The sequence below is a fragment of the Vombatus ursinus genome, unplaced genomic scaffold, assembly GCF_900497805.2.
Source record: "Vombatus ursinus unplaced genomic scaffold, bare-nosed wombat genome assembly UNPS02010548.1, whole genome shotgun sequence".
Taxonomy (NCBI): Eukaryota; Metazoa; Chordata; class Mammalia; order Diprotodontia; family Vombatidae; genus Vombatus; species Vombatus ursinus.
Genome location: NW_020950326.1, coordinates 6,827,311 through 6,850,851, shown reverse-complemented (window position 1 = coordinate 6,850,851; position 23,541 = coordinate 6,827,311). Strand labels below are relative to the sequence as shown.

At 37.1% G+C, this 23,541-nt stretch overlaps 1 protein-coding gene across 5 annotated transcripts in view; it reads right to left on the bottom strand.

The window, feature by feature from the left end:
* RALB (RAS like proto-oncogene B) overlaps window positions 1-23,541 on the bottom strand; it is a 99,911-nt gene that overhangs the window by 3,018 nt on the left and 73,352 nt on the right. For 4 of the 5 annotated variants that reach the window (XM_027854768.1, XM_027854767.1, XM_027854769.1 and 1 more), the window contains 3 exons: window positions 15,045-15,212; window positions 11,108-11,316; window positions 5,524-5,701 (listed from right to left, as the gene is read on the bottom strand). In XM_027854768.1, the coding sequence (XP_027710569.1) occupies window positions 5,524-5,701; window positions 11,108-11,316; window positions 15,045-15,158 (501 nt within the window). In that variant the 5' untranslated portion in view covers window positions 15,159-15,212. The remainder of the gene's footprint in view (window positions 1-5,523; window positions 5,702-11,107; window positions 11,317-15,044; window positions 15,213-23,541) is intronic. The other variant, XM_027854771.1, reaches the window with a different exon arrangement.

Genomic DNA, 23,541 nt, shown 5'->3' with positions numbered 1-23,541 from the left:
TAATATTTGGAATTTATCTTGATATGTAGTGTGAAAGCTAGTCTAAGACTATTTTCTGCCATAGTGCTTTCCAGATTTCCTATCAGTTTTTGTTGAACAGTTAGCCCTTGTCCCACTAGCTGAGATTTTCAGGTTTGGTTAACACTATGTTACTGTGTTCATTTGCTTCTGTATTTTGTGTTGTTGATTTGTTCCATTGATCAACTTTTCTGATTTTCAATCAATAGCAAACAGTTTTCGTGACTGCTATTTTGTAGTATAATTTGAGACCTGGTACTATTTAAGTTTCCTTCCTTCTCACTTTTATTTTCCTTTAGATTCTTCACTTTTTGTAACCTAGACAAAAAGTAATTTCTTCTAGCTTTATAATTTTTTGGTAATTCGATTGGTTTGGCATTGAACAAATAAATGAATAATAAATGAATTTAGGTAGTATTGTCATTTTTATTATATGACATGACCTAACATGAGCAACTAATATCTCTCCAATTATTTAGATCTGTTTTTATTTTTATTTATTTATTTTTGGTGAGGGAATTGGGGTTAAGTGACTTGCCCAGGGTCACACAGCCAGTATGTATCAGGTATCTGAGGTCACATTTGAACTCAGTTCTTCCTGACTCCAGGGCCAGTGCTCTATCCACTGTGCCACCTAGCTGCCCCGTTTTTTTTTTTAATTAATATTTTTTAATTTATTTATTTTAGTTTTCAACATTCATTTCCACAAGATTTTGAGCTCCAAATTTTTTCCCCATCTCGCCCCTACCCCTACCCCAAGACAGCATACATTCTGAATACCCCTTCCCCATATCTGCCCTCCCTTATATCACTTCCCCTCTTCTCTTATCTCCTTCCCCTTCCATTTTCCTGTAGGGCAGGATAGATTTCTATACTCCATTGCCTGTATATCTTATTTACCAGTTGCATGTAAAAATAATTTTTAACATTTGTTTTTAAAGCTTTGGGTTCCAAATTCTCTCCCTTCCTCCCTCCCTACCCACCCTCATTGAGAAGGCAAGCAACTCAATACAGGTTACACATGTATAGCCATGCAAAACACTTCCATAGTAGTCATGTTGTGAAAAATTAACTGTATTTCCCTTCATCCTATCCCATCCCCTATTTATTCTATTCTCTCTTTTAACCCTGTCCCTCTTCAGAAGTGTTTGCTTCTGATTACTTTCTCCCCCACTCTGCCCTCCCTTCTATCATCCCCCCTCTCTTTTCCCCTTCTCTCCTATTTTCCTGTAAGACAGATTTCCACATCCAATTAAGCGTGTATGTTATTCCCTCAAGCCAAATCCGATGAGAATAAGATTCAGTCATTCCCTCTCACCTTCCCCCCTTTCGTGACCACTGTAAAAGCTTTTTCTTGTCTGTTTTATGTGAGATAATTTACCTACTCCATTCTACCTGTCCCTTTCTCCTTCTCCCAATATAATCCTCTCTCACTCCTTAATTTTATTTTTTATATTACCCCTTCATCTTCAACTCACCCTGTGCCCTCTATCTATTTACACATATTTTTTTCCTCCAACTACCCCAATACTGACAAAGGTTTCATGAGTCACAAATATCATCTTTTCATGTGGGAATGTAAACAATTCAACTTTAGTTAAGTCCCTCAAGATTTCTCTTTCTTGTTTATCTTTTCATGCTTCTCTTGAGTCTTATATTTGAAAGTCAAATTTTCTATTCAGCTCTGTTTTTTTTCATCAAGAATGTTTGAAAATCCTCTATTTCACTGAATTTCCTTTTTTTCCCCCCAAGGATTATACTCATTTTTGCTGGGTAGGTGATTCTTGGTTGTAATCCTATCTCCTTTGCCCTCCGAAATTATCATATTCCAAGCCCTCTGATCCCTTAATGTAGCAGCTGCTAAATCTTGTGTTATCCTGATAGTGTTTCCATAACACTTGAATTGTTTCTTTCTGGCTGCTTGCAATATTTTCTCCTTGACTTGGGAACTCTGGAATTTGGCTATAATATTCCTAGGGGTTTTCCTTTAGGGATCTCTTTCAGGAGGTGATCGGTAGATTCTTTCCATTTCTGTTTTACCCTCTGGTTCTAGAATATCAGTGCAGTTTTCCTTGATGATTCCTTGAAAGATGATGTGTAGGCTCTTTTTTTGATCATGGCTTTCAGGTAGTCCAATAATTTTTAAATTATCTCTCCTGGATTTATTTTCCAGGTCAGTTGTTTTTCCAATGAGATATTTCACATTGTCTTCTACATTTTCATTCTTTTGGTTTTGTTTTATAATGTCTTGATTTCTCATAAAGTCACTAGCTTCCATTTGCTCCATTCTAATTTTTAAGGAAGTATTTTCTTTGGTGAGCTTTGGACTTCCTTTTCCATTTGGCCAATTCTGCTTTGGATATAGGAGCTTTTGACTTTGTTGGCTTCCTCTGGTGGTATGTTTTAATTTTCTTTGTCACCAAAGTAAGATTCTATGGTTTTTTTTTTTGCACTGTTTGCTCATGATCCCAGCCAATTATTTGACTTTTAAACTCTTTGTTAAGACAGGGGTCTGCTTCCACTGTGGAGAAAGTACTGTCCCAAGCTTTGGAGGTTTTGTGCAGCTATTTTCAGAGATACTTCTAGGAACCTGTGAGTTTTCAGTTCTTCCAAGGTGGTACGATCAAGGGCTAGGTATTTATTCCTTTCCTGGCCTGTGCTCTGGTCTATGAGTGACCACAAGCACTCTTTTCTGCCTTGGAACTGTGAGGAGGATTCCCTCTCCACCTCCACAACCACCACCACCACCACAAGCTCTACCATGCCAGCGCTCCTCCTCACCCTAGGACCACCACCCAGAACTGATACCCAGATCCAAGCACGGGCAAAGCATGAGAATTCTGCCTCAGCTTCAGCAAAGAGATCCCAGCACTCCCCCTCTGATCAGTTGTTTGATCCCCCCTCCATCTGTGGGCCAAAAGCTCTGGAAGCAGCCACCGCCCCAGGGTTGCGCTGGGACTGGGGCCCAACCAAGCTCCTCTCTTACTGGGGACAGACACACCTTTCCTACTGACCTTCTAAGTTATCTTTGGTGTTTGTGGGTTGAGAAGTCTGGAAACCACCACAGCTCTCCTTGATTCAATCCCCTGAGGACTGCTCCAGGTTTGCTGAAGCCTGGCCTTTGCCTACACAGCCTGTGTGGCCCACACTGAACTGTGCTCCTCTCCTAGCCTAGCACAACAGACTTTTCCTACCAACCTTTCAGGTTGTCTTGGGATGGAAATTTGTATCACTCTGTCTTTTTGTGGGTTCTGCTGCTCTAGAATTTGTTTAGAGCCATTTTTTACAGGTATTTGGAGGAGTTTGGGGGACACCTCAAGCAAGTCACTGCTTTTACTCCACCATCTTTGTTTTTATTTTTTTTTAAAGAGTGTTTTGTAGTTGTGTTCAAAGAGTTCCATAAATAGTAATTTAAGGAGATTTGAACCAAGTCATATGACTCTTAAGTTTGGTGCTCTTTCCACTATATAGTTTTCCTTCCTTCTCTTACCCCTAAGAATATATTTCTCTGTTGCATAGGATTCCATGCACAGCTGTGTTAGTAGTGTCAAACAATAAAAAGATTCTCCCCGACAGACAATGAAAACTCTGGACCTAAAGAAGTTTTATTACTAGAGGTACTCTTTACTATAAGTTTGCTACCTAAAAGACCACCACCCAATAATTAACAAGTTTACCATCAGCTGTGAATTACTAACAATAAAACATGCATTTCAGGTTATTTTTGTTCTAGCAACAGAGGAGAAAGGATGACTCAATTTAAACAGATGACACAAACAGTTGTTAGCTGTCTTGAAAAACAGTTCTCTTTCACATAAACTGTTTATAATTGAAAACAATACGACTATTCCAAGATCCTGCTTGTTCTGGTTTGACAGGTAAAGCTCGTCCAAAAGGGAGAAACAAATTTCAAATGTGAATAGAAACATATTCGTCAGTGATTTTATATTGAGAAAGCCTTCCTTATTTGCTTAAAATAAAGTCAATATCTGACATTTACTATTATTATTATTATCTCTAAGATTAAGGATCACTTAATTTCAAAGGAAGCAGGGGTCTGGAACTAACACAACTGTAACAACAGCTGTCTGAAACAACAGTTGTCTGGAACAACAACTAACACAAACACTGAAATGAAACAGACTTTTAAACAATGTTATGCTATTTGGTTATGTTTCACAATGAGATATTCTTAACTAAAGAAGACTGTATTTTCCTAACAGAAATCCCCCAAAATGCTTGTAACTCATAGAGAGTCCATCGCCTTTAACAGTGAATATCCTGTAACACTATTCCTCAGAATTCTTCCTACATCTGGTTCAGAATACGCGGCCATGTGTGTCAAAGCTCTTCTCTCTTCATAATGAAGATGACTCCTCTCCAAATGAAAAAAATTCATACAAATGTATGAAAACCTTGATCCAGGTCCAGATGCCAATAAAACTAATATGAAGAGATTACTAACTCTGTGATTGCTAAATGTTATGTTGAATTTGAAAAACAAGACCATGCAAAATGATGGCAGAGGGAAAAAGCCACATCTTTCTAGTTTTGGTTTTGTTTTGTTTCATTTTTCTGGATAAGTACACTGACTTTATAAAATCTTATCTGCTTAAAAAAAAAAAAGTACTCTTTAAAAGCAATCCCTGGTACCTAATTTTTCCTCCCCTGCTCCACTTTCCTAAACTTAATTTTCATGTCAATATCACCATCCTAGATGCCTTCACAAAAGTTTTGGCTTCCCAAAAGAGAAAAGAGATTTAAAGAATTTAGACCTTAAGAATGAATATTGTTGGGGCAGCTAGGTGGCGGAGTGGATAGAGCACCAGCCCTGAATTCAGGAGGACCTGAGTTCAAATCCGGCCTCAGATACATAACACTTACTAGCTGTGTGACCCTGGACAAGTCACCTAACCCCATTGCCTAACCCCCCCCCCCAAAAAAGAATGAATATTGTTTAGACATCAAGTTAGAAAGAAGCAGCTTTAGTGCTTTTTTGGTACTGAAGGGTGAAAGAACTGAAAATACCTGAGTTCAATGAAATCCAAACCAGGCTAATTGGCTAATGTTTTGTTAGTAGTAGTGGTTCCTCTATGAAGTGGATTAAGTGAATTATCCCTGTTCCTTATTAGCAATAAGAGATCAAAACATGAAGTACTTAATGGCTATCTCTCCCTCCTTCAACAAGCTCCCGCCAGAACACACTGATTACTTAACTTTATCTCAAATGATTATGTAAAAATTCAATATGCTTTAACAAAGTTATCCAGCATGAATCAAAACTTTTGAGTTAACTCTTTTCTGATGTTTTAACAGGAAAAAAAGAAATTCCAACATTTCTTACAGCATTGCTTAGTAACAAAATACTCAAATTAATCAACTTTAATATTTGGAAAAATCCCAGTGATTGTGTTCTAATTTCTGTAAGTTCCTTTATAACCATAAAGTTAAGAATGTCAACATTTTAACTTATATCCTCTTAAAAGAAAAAGAGAAATTTCATACCTTGTCTACATTGGCTCTAGTTTTGGCAGATGTCTCTACATACTGGACACCCCACTCTTCTGCTTTACTTCTGGACTCTTCAATGGGGACCTGTCTCCGCTCTTCCAAGTCAGATTTGTTTCCCACCACAAGCAAAGGGATTTTATCTTCTTCAGCCTTAACACGCAGAATCTGTTCCCTAATGCATTAAATCAAAAATAAAATAGCTGACAAGACTGTAGTATGTCATATCAGTAGTGACAGAAGCAACAACACATAAAGTCTTAGAAATAATGAAGACTTCACAATGGCATAAAAAAAGTTTCTACAGGAGCCACATTCCAAACACTGTATTTTAAGCATAATTTAGATCAGATTAAAAGAGCAAGGAGCATCCCCACAAATACATAAATACTTGAATGTCTCTGGAATGGAAGGGGAGCTCAGCACTTCCTCAAGGTGGAGCTTGATGGCAGTCCTGCAATGCCTACTGAGGCAGCTGACTTGGAGCTAGCAGACTGAGGAGACACAAAGTTCTTCCAAGCTCAGGGACAACTGCCAGGACCAAAGGGGTAGGCATTCTCCTTCCAACAAGCAGTTGGGTAAAGCTTCTCCCTTTCTCCCCCAACTAATTTTTGCCATATAGTAATCTTCATATTCTTTTATTCAAAAATAGTTCATTTTTTCTTAAGTTCAGATACACAACGTACCCCAAATATAAAATGGCAATATTACAAAGGTCACTCTCTCATCAGTTAGATACATATGCAAAGAACAATTTTATAGGCTTTCTATGTTTTTGCATGTATATTCCAACATATTTAACATTTGAACGATGAGGGATTTTTAAGGTATAAGGTCCTAATCACTCAATATCTTAAGTGTATATGGGTAAGTTATCCCAAAAAGTCCTATCAACATTATTTATCAAATTTCTGTAAGACACTATGCAGAGCAGTAAAGATGAAGCCCCAGAATTTCATATCAATTTCCAAACTCAAAGTATTTCTTCAGACTGAAAACAAAATGAAAGGTAAACTAAGCTAACAATATAACTGTCAAAGGCACCACCATCCTTGTAGCCACAAATGTTTGCAACCTCAGTGTCATCACTGACTCCTCACTCTCACTCATCCCATATAAATAATTAGTTCTTTCTCCACAACATCTCTCCTAGGTGTCCCCTTCTCTCCACTCACACAGCCAACACCTTAGATCTCAAACCTTCATCCACCTCTTACATGGACTACTGTAACAACTTTCTAATTGAGTCTTCCTGCTTCAAATCTCTTCCCTTTCCAATCCATCCTCCACACAGCTGGCACAATGACATTCCTAAAGCACAGATTAGACCACAGCATCCCTACTATTCAGACTCCATTGGTTTTCTATTACCTCTAAGATAAAATATAAGCTTCTCTGTTTGGATTTTAAAGCTCTTCACAACTTGGCCCCTTCCTGTCTTTCCATTCTTCTTACACATTACTACCATGCATGCACTCTATGCACTCTAGTCATACTGATGGACTTGTTGTTCATCATCCATCATGCTCCATCTTCCATAATCATACTTCTGCACTGGCTGTTCCTCAAGCTTAGAATTTTCCCTTTCCATCAACTCCTCAACCAATCCTTAAGAAATACTCTAAGCCAAGGTTCAACAAATCTTGGTGACCAGATGTACACAAAAATGGGGAAAGTTCCTGAGAAGAAATTCTGGGGTTGGCCAATTCCAAGGGTTGGATAGTTACAGCCACCTCTCCCTAAGAATGGCACATGAAGCTCCGAGTTCTGTTTCTGAAATCCTAGAAATAAAGGTATCCTCAGGATCAGGAAGGTGGACATGATGAAGGAAATCTGAGTAGAGGGCATATTATAGGAAAGCACAAGATAAGGTGTGAGAAGACTCAGATGAGTTTAGGAGATGTACGGAATGGAACTTCATAAGCAGGACTGGGTAGAAGAAAATGCCATCGGACATTAGGGGAAGGAGAAAGAATCTGAAGTGTTATTAGGCCTGAGGAAAATGGGAGAGGAACTGTTGTTATATTAATTTTTCTCAAGGAATACCATAAAAATGAATTAGAGAAAAACAACTGGGAGATCTGAAAATGAAAAACAATTCTAATAGATTTTTTAAAATTTCATCATTAGAAAGAAAAATGTGTTTGTCTTCTAAATTTGGGGGACAGCTCCTAGATTCTAAGCAAAGCAAATTTTGCCTTCTTTATGCCCTAAATCTTACAAATAAGTTGTTTGAAGGAAATTCAGTCTTAAAAGTTCATAGATCAGAAAGTAGAATCTGAAGAAGATACATAATAACTATAATAATGTAAATGAAAACACTGCTAAAAGGCAACTAAACTCAAATCAATTGCAATGACTAAACTTGGTCTAAACAAAAAGACAATAAAACATATTTCTTCTATCTTGGGAAAGAGGTGTGGGGGGAGAGGGAAGGTTCTAAGGTACAAAATGTTGCATTTATTGTCAAATGCAGACATTGTACTGATGAGTTTTGCTTAACTGTTGTTCTTTGTTACAAGGAGGGTTCAGTAACAGGGAGAGGATCCTGGGAAATAGTTTTGTTGAAAAAGAAAAGACACCAATACATTTTTAAGAAATTAATATAGTTATAATCTACATTGTTTTATCTACTAAAAACTAAACTTCTTTTATTTTAAAAACACTGAGATTTTAATGAGTCAAGAATCATAGCACAGTGGATAAGAGTTGGCCTCAGAATCAGAATGAGCTGGTTTCAAATGCTACCTCAGATATTTAACTTCTCAGTGACCCAAACAACTTTCTCAAGACTATGAATAGTTGTCAATCTAAACTGGGGGAGGAAGTTTCCTCTGGTACACCTCACAGCAGTGAAGTCACAGGTGTAGACCAAAACAAAACCAATATCAATAGAAAAAAAAAATCAAAGGTTAACCAAGATACTGTAACTGGGTGCTGGGGCAGAGGGAAGCCCCAAAGGGATTCCTACCTCTATTTCTGGACATAATTTTTGGAAAATAAAGTCCCCTATATAAATGTATGATACCTTATGTGGTGGGAACACATAATAATAAATAAACAAAAGCATGTCTTTTCACATAGTCTATTAAAAGCACATGAAATCAAATCTTCCAAGATTAGAAAAGGAAGAACAAGCAGATGTTTGCAATTTGCCTCCTAAACAGCTATGTCATCTCAAATGTTTCAAGGGTACAATCAGCCAAGCTCATGATCTCACTGTCATCCTCAACTCCTCATTCTCACTCAACGCACATATCTAATCAATTGCCAAATCTTGTTGTTTCTTCTTCACAACAGCTTTCACATACGTCCTCTTCTCACCACTCATCAACCTCAACCCTAATCCAGACCCTCATCACCTCTTGCTTGGGCTAATGCCTAATAGACTTCTAACTGTTTTCCCTGCCTTAAATTTCTTCCCACTCCAATCCTCCACTCGATTGTCAAGGTGATTTTCTGAAGTGTAAATCTAACCATGTCAGCATCTCCCTACTCAATGGGGTCTAATTAATTTCCTATTAAACTCTTTTGGTTAGCATTTAAAGCTCTTCATAATCTAGTCTCTTCTTCTCTTTTCAGTCTTACTACACTTTATTCTTCTACACATATTCTATGATCTAGCTACATTGGTCTTCCTGCTATTCCTTGAAGATGATACTCCATCTCCCACCTCCAGACCTTTTCACTGACTATCCCCCATGCCTGGGATATTCTGCCCCTTCACACCCATTTTCCCTGGTCTCCTTTTTAAGACAACTCAAATCCCAGATTATGCAGGAGGCCTTTCTTGGTTCCTCTTGCTAATATCTTTTTTTTTTCCTTTCAATTTACCTTCCATCTACTGTGTATACATCTTGTCTTTACTTAGTTATTTACATGTTGTTTCCCCCATTAAAATTAGAAATAGAATTCTCTTCCTTCACAACCTCTCCCTGTCTATACCAGCTCCTTTTCTAATGCCTTCAATCATGCCCATATCTCTCCCACATCCTCAAAAAACAAAACAAAACAAAACAAAACAAAAACCTTTACAGGAATATAGCACCATTCCCAATTTATTTATATGGAACAAAGACTTGATGTAGAACCATTAAAGAACACTAATGTCATTTTTGTGCTAGACTTGTTGGAAAGGAGAAGAGTGATATAATCTTTCTCCTGAGAATAACTGTACTGCTTTCCCTTTAGGTAAACCACAGAACAAGAGGAAACAAAAGAATAGAAAAAAGAATAAGATGTTCATGTCCCTTTTGTCTTTTGAAGAGGTATAAAAAAAAAAGTCCTTATCCCTCCAAAATAATTATGAGTGCATTTGCTACATTTGGCAACCAAGTTCCATAAGGAACAGAAGTAGCAAAGGAAATTCCTGAAAAGAGACTTCTAGGAACATAATTATACTACAATCTTATGCTAGGTTCTTTCTTTAGGAGGAAAAAGAGTCCTTCACACTACTGTATTATGTGTGTGCAGTTGTATGAAATTATGTACTATACTAAAAGATAATATACTTTAATGACTCAAAACTATACAACAGAAGAACTGAGATACTGTTTTTGTTGCCTTCCACTCACATTTTCCTGTTTACCTTCATTTCACCTTTGAGTCCTCCCTGGCTCAATGATGCTCCTTCCAAATCTTGGGACAAAAAAATTAGCTTTCTCATTTTCACCCCTTACTGGTCACTTGACTCTCTGATCAGAACTTACTAAGAAAGGAAAAGAAAATACTGGGTGTTTTGTCTGGTTGTTAAAGTCTCTTTGAGGTTAAGATACTTTAAGTGTACTTACAATGACTGGTAACTGCTTATAAGAAGCACAGATGAAAATATTTAATTCCCCAAGAGAAATGGGGAATTTTGATTGAAGGAAGTATCAAGGTAAACAGTGACTGTATCCCAAAGATCCTATTTTTTTACAACAGAAGATTAGCAACTGAAAGTATTTTAACTTTTTGTTTACAAAAAAAAAACAAATCTCAATAATGTACAATTAATAAGACACATATTTATTCTACTCCAAAACAGGAAGAAACTAAAATTCTGAATTTGGCAAGCTTTGTAGTTCCAAGTCAAATCTTTTCTTCCCCTGTCAATGTCCTACATAAACAAACCTCAAAATACAATTAATGCCAACTTTCCACTGAAATTTTAAAAACAAGTTTAAAACATTAATCACTCACTATGACTAGGAGTCATACAAATCTATAATCATCAAATATTGTGTGTGTATGTGTATATAATATACACACATATATGAAACACACACACACACAAATCATCGGGTCCTCTTTTGAGGAAGACAAGATTCCAATACTTGTAACCATAAAACCAAGAGCCAAAAGGTCCACAGAAGGAATCTAGTACAGACTACTTACTGCTCTGATGCACAAGTACCAGAAAAACAGACAGCTACACTTCTATTTAGAAGTCCCAACATCTTCTTTAAACAACTGGGACAATGCTCAGAAGATACACTGGGAGTGATGTTATTGGCATACATTGCTTCTCAACCAAGGCTATAAGGAAGGAAGACAGAAAAAGGCCTCAAGAGCCTTCGTGTATCTTTTTTTAAAAACATACCTGAACTCTGCTGTGGCTGTAAAGGATTCATGTTCTGTTATGGAGAAGACTAAGAGAAACCCCTCCCCACTTCGGAAGTAGTTGTCTCGAATAGCTGCATAATCCTCTTGTCCAGCCGTGTCCAGAATGTCTATCTGCACTTCTTCTCCATCAAGGACCACTTTCTTTCTATAACTGTCAGCTTTAGTAGGTTCGTAGTCTTCTACAAACTAAAAAACATGACACATAAGTAATGTCATCAAATAACTAAACTACTTCAAAAACAGAATTTTAATATTACAAACATATGCTTTGCTTATAAACTAAAAATATTTACTGAGTGCTTACTATATGTAATATAATGTCTTCATTGTATAATTATTGTTTATGTTCTGCATTTACATGGTGGTTTAGCTCCCCCAAAGCAACATATAAGCTATCATTTCATTTGTCTTTTGAGTACTTCTGTAAAACAGATAGGTATTATCCTTACTTTACAGATGTGGAAAAACTGAAGAACAGATAGGATAAGTTGGTAATATTGTCACAAAAACAAGAACACATGTAGCACCTTGAGATTTATAAAAGCACCTTCCTCACAATATCTATCCCCCATCTCTTCCCAAACATACTAATACATCTTCATTTTTGAAGTCAAACTTGTTTTCAATGAACTAGGTATAAAATGTGACAGCATGATTAAAAAAATTACTGATAAAAACCTCCTTTGAATATCATGATTCATTTCACTTTCATTGAAGTATTTTTGAGCTGATTAGGTTTTGTTCCATTTATTCCTTTGAGACTGGGAGTCAAGATGTCCTGATCCTACCATATACCTCATTGTTAAATGAAAAATGTATGCTATTTTTAGACATCTAGATTACAACTCTGATGTTTACATTTTTCAGCTAGGAAAACAGGCAATGAGACTCTTTAGAAAGATAGGGAACATGAGCTAGACTGATTCTACAGGAAAAGACAAACATTCTAATTCCCTCCAAAGTTGTTAACGTGGTAATTCTTAAACATTCAGTAGTCACAAAATCTTTATAAACCTGTATTTTTTTGTTTTTTTCTCACCTGCCCTTCACATTAACACCAATGTCCCCTTTGCCAGTTACTACAGAAACCATTACTGCCACAACTATACCATTATTATCTTCAGGTTTCTGGGCATCAGTGCAGGGGACACATAATTAGAGAAACTTTGAAATGAACGCTTAGCTTCAATCACACTAAGAGGCAGTCAACTGCTAATATTTCACAAAAAACCTAAAACTGCTGACTCCCAGAGTGTCACTATCATTCTACCTATGAAACGTGATCTTCAAATGTAAAACTAGGTATGTAACAGAAAATCAAATAGGGACAACAAAAACACAAGTCTCCTCTTATCCATTTTTTTCCCTCTTTCCTTTCCAAAAACCTTGAACTATATTTTCTTTGCCATATTACCCCACTAACTGTCCTCTCCTCAGCCCTGAACACATATCAGATCATAACAGCTAATAATAATAATACTAGCTAGCATTTACATATCACTTTACAGTTTACAAACACTTTACATATATCATCTCAATTGACCCTCACAATGACCCTGTGAGGTAGAGGTACTATTTTTATCCTCATTTTACAGATGAAGAAACTAAGACCCAGAGAGGTTAAGTGACTTGCCCAGAAACATATAGCTAAAAAGTGTCTCAGAAAGGATTCAAAGTCAGGTCATCCTAACTGCAATTCCAGCACTCCAGTCACTATACTACTTAGGGAAAGGGAAGGGAATAAGTATTTATATAGTGCCTACTATGCATCAGGCACTGTGCTAAGTGCTTTACAATTATTATCTCATTTGATATTTACAACAACCCTGGGAGGTAAGTGCTATTATTATTCCCATTTTACAGATGAGGAAACTGAGGCAAACAGAGAATAAGTGACTTGCTCAGGATCACACAGCAAGGAAATGTCTGAGGCTTGATCTGAACTCGTCTTTCTGACTCCAGATCCAGCACTCTATCCACCATGCCACCTAACCCCAATTTCAGAGAAAGAGAATATTAGAAAATGACTCAATTCATATCCATGCTTGCTCCTTTTCCTCTAGTCATCCTCCCCTTCAAAAAAAATTTTATTCTTCTTTGGCTCAAGCAGTCGCACTGGTAAGATTTAGTAGCCAAGGATAGGATTGGTCCTCACAGTCTTGATCATCCTATTTTAAGAGCTACAAGGAATTTGGATATTGTCTAGTACAGGAATTCTCAAATTTTTTATACTCTTAAAAAATTTATTACTCTGAAGTAATCCCAAAGAGCTTTTGCTTATATCAATATACGAGTTAATAGTTACCATATTAGAAACTGGAACTATTAAATTTTACACTTGTTATTTCATTTAAAATAACAATCAATTCATTACATGTTAAATAACAATTTCATGAGAAATAACTATTTTCCAAAATAAAAAAATTTAGTGAGAAGAGCGACATTGTTTTACATATTTGTGCAAATCTCTTTAATGTCTGGCTTAAAAGAAGACAGCTGGATTCTCAGATCTGCTTCTGCATTCAATCTGTTGTGATATGTTGTTTTGGTTGAAATATATGAAGAAAATCCGGCCTCACATAGATATGTAGTTGGAAGAGGGAAGAACATTTTAATAGATAAATAATGTCTTTGTATTTTAATGAAAACAGTTTTGACCTCAAGGACCCCTCAAAGTGTCTCAAGGACACCTAGGGGTCTGCAGACACTTTGAAAATCAATGGTCTAGTTCAACCCTTTCATTCTACAGATGAAGAAATAGTCTCAGAGAAAAAAAGTGACCTACCTAAGATTACACTAGAATAAATAAAAGACCTAGGAATTATAGGCAAGTCCTCTGACTCCAAATCCAGTGTTCTACACCACACTAACAGGCATTCTGCGCTGCACCTGAATTCTGGGTTTGCTAATCAGGGAATGCCTGGCCATACTTTGTGGGAATCTTCCCTCTCTTAATTTATCAAACCTCTGTCTCTGATGCTATTTCGTCATCCCATGATTCCCCACCCTACAAGTCACCAAAGGGAAAAACAATCTCTCTGATCTAGGGTCCAAATCTGTTTCTCCTTTTATGCAAATAGTATTTTCATTTAATCAAGCAGATGTTTGCCTTTCCATTTTAGCTTGTGGTACAAAGTAAGGATAAGTGGACACCAAAGAAGGTATTCAACCACAAAGCAGAATACCATAGGAGCAGTTCTGCTACCTCTTCTAAATAGGACCAGCAAAGAACACTCCATCTAGGGCACAGAGCAGTGGGTCCTTGCCAAACTATATGCAATATAATATCTATTATCACACCAGATGCAGCACAGTTTTGACTATGACACCCACATCAAGTAAGTGATTTAAACTTTGGCAAGGCTGGGGAAGAGACAGAGAGCCAAACCTCACTCTTGCTGTATGGAAGAAAAGTAGGGAAAACTTGACATCTATTAATTATGGCAAAGAAGATCAGAGTCTAGACCTTGTGAAAACTCAATTCAGTTCCCCTCTATTCCACAGTTAACTTTTCACAAGGCTAAACACATGATCAGCCCATTAGCAATGGAAGGTTACCAGTTTTTCTCTCTTCCTCTCCTCCCTTTTCTCCACAAACAGCAGGACCAAAGAAAATGTAACAAGAGGAATAAAGGCAAGAGAAAGGAAACCTCCCCTCTGGGCCCCTCCCTGCCCTGCCAAAGTTTAAATCACCTACCTGATATCAACAATTTATAAATTTTATTCTTGCTGAGATTCACAGGAAGCTGCGGACCTTTCACTCTTCAGGAAACTTTTACAGGGTGGATTGGTTATAGAACCCTAGAGGGCACACAGGGAAATATATACTAAGAAAAAACTTTATTCTTTTTAAAAGGGGGACATTTGTACCAACAGGTAAATGAGCTGGACAACTTGCGATTTAATCATCTTACCTCATCATACATGAACTGAAGGGTAAGTGCAGATTTGCCCACCCCTCCACTGCCAACCATGATCACTTTGTGAAGAACTAACGAGCTCTGGTTCTTATTCTTGTTTGCAGCCATTGTGCTTGTTGTCTAGGGTTGCTGAGCACTGTCCGATGAGCTGTTGGAGAACTGCTGGTAAAAAAGGACAAAGACTTAGGGGCACTTTGTTCTCTATCCAACTGAAATAAAATAAAATTCATGCCTCTACTAAAGCCTAAGCCCCACATTCCCAAACAGGGGCTAAACTTTTAGACGTGGGAAAGCAATAAAAAGCTTTCTACAGTTCAGAAAGTCAATAATTATAGGAGTCAAACCAGATGAGAAGCACTAGCACTCATGGTCCTGCCTATTTCACTGGGCAGGCTAGGAAAGGGTGAAAGAGGTTGAACAAGGAAAATTAACATCTTACAAACTGCCACACGTCTCCTCAGTCAGAATGACCAAACCGCCCTGAGTTGTAGATTTCGCCCCCTACCCCCTCCGCATCATTGCCACAGGACAGAATGTCTGTGCCAGGCTCTGCATTTACACAACCTGGTTTTCCATCCTGTAGTCTCTCATCCTCCACCCCTCTCATAAAAGCTTCCATCTAAATGGTATGAACTATAAATGGAGAGAGCTGAATATATTTTTAATGTACTACCAAACACTGCAAATTTAAAGGATGAAGAACCAAATTTAACTTGATTCTCATATTTTGTTGTTTTTCTTTAGAGTGATTTTACTGTGAATTTATAAAACAATCTTTATTTTCATCTTAGTGTGACAGAATTTTTTTGAACATTAACACATTAAGGATAATGAAAACTCAGTTATGATATTAGAAGCAAAAAAAAAAAGAAAAAAAGGTACCCAGACTGGCAACTCCTGAATTAAATATCACATATAAGAAACAGATTGTTCCAAATAAATGAAGCTCTATCCATTTTGTTTCAAAGACAAGGTTTTCCCATCTACAACCAGGTGCAGAGGCTACTCACACGCTTGATTCCACTATCGACATAGGAGCCTCCTCATTCCTGATGGGTCCGTTCTCCCCTCTTTAGGCAGCCTGGTTTGCCCTACCCTCCACCCCCTATTACCCCATCACTCTTCAGCCATGATGATCTAGAACCATGAAACTCCTCTCCAATCACTGATCTCTATCACTGCATCTCTCTCCCTTCTTTAACCTGTTCTTTGTGCTCACCAAGGTAACCTCAGAGGGAAGAAGGGATAAGAGAAATCAGGAAAAGTCACTTCCAGAAGGTGGGGTTTTAACTAAGACTTGAAGGAAGCCAGAAGGCAGGGCTGAAGAGTGAGAGCATTCCAAGCATGGAGGTCAGCCAGTGAAAATGCAGCATCCAGGAGACCAGTTGTCTTATTGTGAAGAACAGCAAGGAGGTCAGTGTCACTGGATCAAAAAATACATAGAGGGATATGGGTCAGCTGGAGGCAAAAGACGTAAGAGACAAGAAAAGGTGTAAGGTGAGGGGAGGTCAGGCTGTGAAAAGCTCTGGATGCCAAACAGAGAATTTTATATTTGATCCTGGAGACACTGAGGAGCAGCTAGAATTTACTAAACAGATGTGTTACATGGTCAGACTTCTGCTTTAAGAAGATCAATCTGACAGACTACTGAAGGAAACTTCTGGCAGAGAGACCAATCAGCAGGCTATTGCAATAGTCCAAGCATGAGGTGATGAAGGCCTATACCAGGGTGGTGGCAGTATCAGAGAAGAGAAGGGGGCATATCTGAAAGACATTACAAAGTTAGAAACAACAGGACTTGACAACTGATTGGATATGGAAGGAGGGAAAAAGAGTGAAAAGCTGAAAAGGGCACCTAGATTTTGAGCTTTGATGATTGGGAGGATAATGGTGCTCTCTACAGTAACAGGAAATTTAGGAAGGGAGGGTTTAAGGGAAAAGAATGAATTTCGTTTTGGATATGTTAAGTTTAAGATGTCTACAGGAAGCTGAATTTGTAAGACTTCAGCAGAGATAGGAAGGATGGATACATAGGAGACTCAAAACCAACTTTTAAAGGAACCCATGATTAATGGGTGGGAGATAAAAGAGCAGCAGAAGCTGATTATCAGGAGTGGTGAGAAAGTGGAGATACTGAAAGATAACTCTCTTTAGGAACATAACAATGAAAGGAAAGAGTGAAAAAAGGACAACAGCTTGAAGGAATTGGCCAGAATAAATGAAGGTTGTCCTAAGAATGGAGAACTGGATATGTTTGTAAGCAGCAGGGGAAAAGCCACTAGGAAAGGAAAACTGAAGAGAAAGCAATAATTGATGGGACAAGCTCCTGGAAGAGACAAGAAGAAGTGGGTTCAATGGTAAAGGGGTTAACACTGACCCCTAAAGTAAAGGAGAAGTTGAGCGAAGATGTATAGGGGTTTTCCAAAGATGCTAGCTCTGAAGGCAAGAACTCACTATTCAACAAAAACTGCTGGGAAAACTGTAAAGCAGTCTGACAGAAACTAGGCACAGACCAACATATCATACCATAAACCAAGATAAAGTGAAAATGAGTATATGATTTAGACATAAAAGATGACATCATAAGAAAATTAGGGAAGCATGGAAAATTTTACGATCTATGGCTAAGGGAATAGATTATGACCAAACAAGAGACAGAGAGGATCATAGGGCATAAAATCAATAATTTTGTTTACATGAAATTTAAAGGCTTTGCACAAACAAAACCAATCCAGCCAGGATTAGAAGAAAAAGCAGGAAACTGGGGAGAGGGAGAAGGATATTCTACAAATTCCTCTATTAAAGGCTTCATTTCTCAAGTATATAAGGAACTGAGACAAATTTATTAAAAAAAAAAAAAAGGGCCATTTCCCAATTGATAAATGGTCAAAGGATAGGAACAGGCAGTTTTTAAAGTAAAAAAATCAAAGCTATCAGGAGTCATATGAAAAAACAATGCTCTAAATCATTACTGATTAGAGAAATGAACATTAAAACAACTCTGAGGCACCACCTCACATCTACCAGATTGTTTAACGTGACAGAAAAGGATAAGGACAAATGCTGGAGGGGATGTGGAAAAACAGGGACACTAATGCACTGTTGGTGTAGCTGTGAACTGGTCCAACCATTCTGGAGAGCAATTTGAACTATGCCCAAAAGAGCTATAAATCCGTACATACTCTTTGACCCAGTAGTACCACTACTAGGCCCATACTCCCAAAGAGATCAAAGGAAAAGGAAAAGGATGTGTATGTACAAAAATATTTATAGCAGCTCTTTATGTGGTGGCAAAGAAATTGAGGGGATGTCCATTAATTGGGGAATGGCTGAACAAGTTGTAGTATATGATTATGATGGAATACTACTGTGCTATAAGAAATGATGAACAGGATGGTTTCAAAAAAACCTGGGAAAACTTATATGAACTCACACAAAGTGAAGTGAGTAGAACCAGGAGTACAATGTATATAGTAAAAGCAAGATTGTAACAATAATCAGTTGTCAAAGAATTAGCTACTCTTATCAATATAATGCTCCAAGACAATTCCAAAAGACTCATGATGGAAAATGCTATCCATCCCCAGAAAGAGAAGATTGATGAACTCTAAGTACAGACTGAAGCATATTTTTTTTTATTCTTTTGTTTTCTTGCTTTTTTCTTTCCGGCAACATGGCTAATATGGAAATATGTTTTGTATGACTTCATATGCATAATAGGTATATTGTTTGCTTTCTCAATGGGTAAGGGAGAGACTAGAGGAAGGAAGATACTATAGAACTCAAAATTTTTAAAAAATGAATGTTAAATATGCAAAGCAGTTCACAAAACTCTAAATCACTATATAAATATGAAAAATTTTTAAAAAGCTATTTTGGAGAAAAAAGATGTATCAGAATTTTGAAGTATTCAGGGGGAGAGAGAGTTCATGATAGATAATCTTGATTTTTCTCAGTTAAGTGGGATAACATAATTTTGCTCATATGAGAAGCTTCTGCCCACACAAAATTAATACATCTAGATTAAGAAGAGAAGTCATTTTATTGGGAAAAAAATCCTTCTTTAAGTTTCTTGGACAAGAATTTGGTATCCAATATATATGAATAATAGGGTCAAAGAATATGAACAAAGAGTTATCAAAAGAATTTCAAACTACTAATAACCATATGAAAAAAATGCCCCAAATCACTAATAAGAGAAATGAAAATCAAAACAATGCTACAGTTCCACTTCACATCCAGAAAATTGGACAAGATGACAAAAGATACAAAGTCATTGGAGGGGTTGTGACAGATAGCTAGCACATTGTTAGAGAAGTTGTGAATCTGAGGTTTCATTTTGTTGAGCAATTTGGAATTATGCAAATAAAGTGATTAAAATATCTATGCCCTTTGACACAGAAATTCCACTATTAGGCTTATACCTCAAAGAGGTCATTAATTAGAAGAAAGTCACCATATCCACCAAAATATTTATAGAAGCACTTTTTGTCATAGTAAGGAACTAGAAAAAGTACTGTTAAGTGGCCAGAAAGAAAGCATTTAAGTACCAAGAAGCCACATAGAGTCATACATGATTCAGCAGCCACCACTATAAAGGAGTACAGAATTTGGAATACAATATTCCAGAAGACAAAGAATGTAGGCTTACAGACCAGAATAATTTATCCAGAAAAACTAAGCATGATGCTACAGGGGAAAAAAGGACTTTAAAAAAAACAGAGTTTCCAAGTATTCCTGACAAAAAGACCAGAGCTGCATAGAAATTCTGAAATTCAAACACAGGAGTGAAGAGAAACATAAAAAGGTAAACACAAAACAATAATAAGTGACTAAATAAGGATAATGTCTTACATTCTAATATGGGGAGGTATGTGTCCCCACTAAACGCTATAGTGATCAGGGGTCATAGGAGTCAAATTAGACAAGGCCTGGTTGTCGCTCTCTTATGTTTTAATGATCTTAAGAGAAGAGAGAGACGAAAAGGAATACATTGGGGTGAGGAGATGGGAAGGGTGGGGGAAGAGAAAGGTAGTTAGAAAAAATTATTTCACATAATCAGGGTGCAAAAGTTGGCATCTATACAAACAAGGAGGAGGGGAAGCAGCTAACACTTCAACCTCACGGTCATCTGAACTGGTCAAAGGAAGGAATACACACATACACAAAACAGAGATGGGTATAGAACTAACATTTCATGCAAAAGGTAAACAGATGAGAAAGGAGAGAAAAGGGGAAGGGAGAATTAGAAGGATAGATTAAGGAAGAGATCCTAAACAAAACATACTCTAAGGATATAAAAAACATTACAGATCTTTTTGAGGTGGCAAAGAATGTGAATCTGAGTGGGTGCCCATCAAATGGGGAATGGCTGAGCAAATTTATAGCATATTTATAGTAATTTATAGCATATAAATGTGATGGAATACTATTGTGCTCTAAAAAATTATGAAGGAGAGGGTTTCAGAGACACTTGGGAAGATCTATATGAACTGACAGAGAGTGAAGTGAACAGAACCAGTAAAACAATTTATATAATGCCAACAATATAGTTAAGGTAAACAACTTTGAAAGAATCAGGAACTCTTAGCACAACGTCCAACCATGATTCCAGAGGACTACTCATGAAATGTGCTGCTCACCCCCCCGATAGAGAGATGAAAGACTCAAAATGGAAAATGACACAAATTCTTTTTTGATATGTCAATGTGGAAATTTTTTAAATTGACTATACATGTTTGTAATGGGTTTTGTTTTTCTTTTGTTCTCAATTGGGGTGAGGAATTGAGGTAAAAGGCTTAGAAGGTAGATTTTTTTTCTGACTGAACCAAATAAAATATTTTTTTTTTAAAATGAGTGTATGCCCCTTGATATCATGGACTCTTTCTATTTTCCTTTTTATCCCCAGTACTTAGCACAGTACCTGGTACACAGTAAGTAACAACATATGCTTGTTGACTAAATGCTTCTTGATCCTGCTTCCATTTTACACCTTTAGATAGTATGTAGGTACTGGGGTGGCTAATATGCTAATAGCCCCCAGCAAGTCTGAACTAATGCAAACTTTCTTCTTTTCAAGTAATTAGGATAGCAAATTGTAAATGCACATGAGAACAAAGGCCACATCTGTAGTTTGGGAAAAGCATGCACTAAAAATACTAGATGCCACAATAAAATCACCAGACACCATGTAACTTAATTCCAGGAATATGTCAAGGCCTGCTCTAGTATAGATGCATAAGGAATCCTTTGTATTTGTGTTCCTTTGGGTCCAGTTCTGATGCTTTTTTTTCCCCAGTTTTTGATGCTTTCCCCCAATTGTGTTTCTGGTTCTATATTTGTTACCAAACAATTCATTTTCTTTCCCCCTAAATCCTCCCCGACCCCCACCTTTCCCTATTACTACAGAGGACAATACCATCCCCCTAGCACCTCAGGCTAACAACCTAGGAGTCATTCTCAACTTCTCACTCTATCTCACACTCCTCCCCATTTCCAAGCTATTGCCAAGGTCTGTCGATTTCATCTCTGCAACATCTCCCAAATTCATTTCCTCTCCTCTGACACTGCCATAACTCTGGTGTAGGTCCACAGGACCTCATACGTGGACTGTTGCAATAAGCCTACAAGCAGGTCTGCCTGTCTCAAGTCTCTTCCCATTCCAATGCATCCTCCCATCCACCAAAGTAATTTTCCTAAAGGACAGGTCTGACCATGTCACTCCTGTACTCAATAAACTCCAGTGGCTCCCTATTACCACCAGAATCAAATACAACATGCTCTATTTAGCTTTCAAAGCCCTTCATAACCAAGGTCCCTCCTACCTTTCCAATGTTCTTACATCTTACTCCCTATAAGTGACACCGGTCTCCTGGCTCTTCCAAAAGCAAAATACTCCATCTTTTGGGTCTGGCCACTTTCTCTGGCTGGAATGCTCTCCTTTCTCAACTCCACCTACAGACTTCTCCAGCTTCCTTTAAGTGACAACTAAAAACCCAACTTTTATAGAAAGTCTTTCCTAACCTTTCTTAATTCTAGTGCCTTCCCTCCTTTAATTATTTCCTATTTATCCTGTACATAGCTTGCTTTGTATTTATTTGCATGATCTCTTCCCCATTAGATTGTAAGCTCCCTGAGGGCAGAGAATGTCTTTTTTTATACTCCCAGTGCTTAGCACAAGGCCCTGCACATTGTTCCTCACCATAATTTGAGAATTTTCCCATCCTAATCCAAAATGAAGATCTCCATGTGGGTATGTATATCTGTGTATGTCTGTGTCTGTGTCTGTGTTTGTGTCTGCGTGTGTAGTATAAGGTAGAAACAGTTTCCTTCACAAAGTAACACAAATCACCAGCCTAAGTAGACCTACCTTCTCTCTAAGCTTATTTGTAAGTCAAGACTTCTATCTCTCAGCAAGGGAAATAATGAAATGTTATAAACTTAAACTACAACATTTCATTATTTCTTCTGTCTTCCCCTAAAGATGAAAGCCAAAAGAATCAGTGGGAGCAAGGGGAAGGAAACGAGAAGAGGTAGAAGTCTGCTATTGATGATCCAGAATTCACTATACTTTTAGTATTTATTAAATCTTCAATCATCAAATTTGAACATGCTTTCTCCCACCACAGCTGATGAAAATGACCTATTAATTGAAGATTCAGTCTGTCATCTTTATGATGGTCTAGAGGAGACAACGTCTCTGCTGAAGTTTGTACATGGAAGTTATATGTTTCAAGATTCTTTGCTCCCTGTCATGTGGAATAAGCCATTTTATCTGAATGTTGCTGTGTTTCTTCTTCTGGCACTGTATTTTGCCTTTTTTTTTTTCTGGAGATAAAGAAGTGGGTGAAAGTCATTTTTAAATAAAATAAATTTTAAAATAAATTTTATATTATTTATATTTATATATAATAATTATATGTTTATATTATAATAAAATATATTTCTATATTTCTATATAATAAAATAATAAAAATAAAAATATGTTTATATTATATAATAATAATTAAAACAAAATATTAAATAAAATAAATAAAAGATTAGAGGACTGAAAATTTGAAATTATGGTTTTTATGAATTTGAATTATATTTGAAATTATGGTTTTATGAAATGGAAACTCCACTCAATGCAATCATCTCTCTCTTTGTCCTCTATTCACATACTAAATCCATTAAAATTATCAAAGGTATCTTACTTGAAAAAAACTTTTAACAGTCACTATTTTTTTACAAGAAGATAGAGGGAAACCATATCAAAAGAGAAGTTTAGGGAATGGAGTCAAGATGGCGAAGTAAAAGCAGTGACTTGCTTGAGCTCTCCCCCAAACCCCTCCAAATACCTATAAAAAATTGCTTTAAACAAATTCTAGAGCAGTAGAACCCACAAAAAGACAGAGTGAAACAAATTTCCAGCCCAAGACAACCTGGATGGTTGATTAGAAAAGTCTATTGCGCTGGGCTGGGAGAGAAACGCAATTCAGCATGGGTGCGC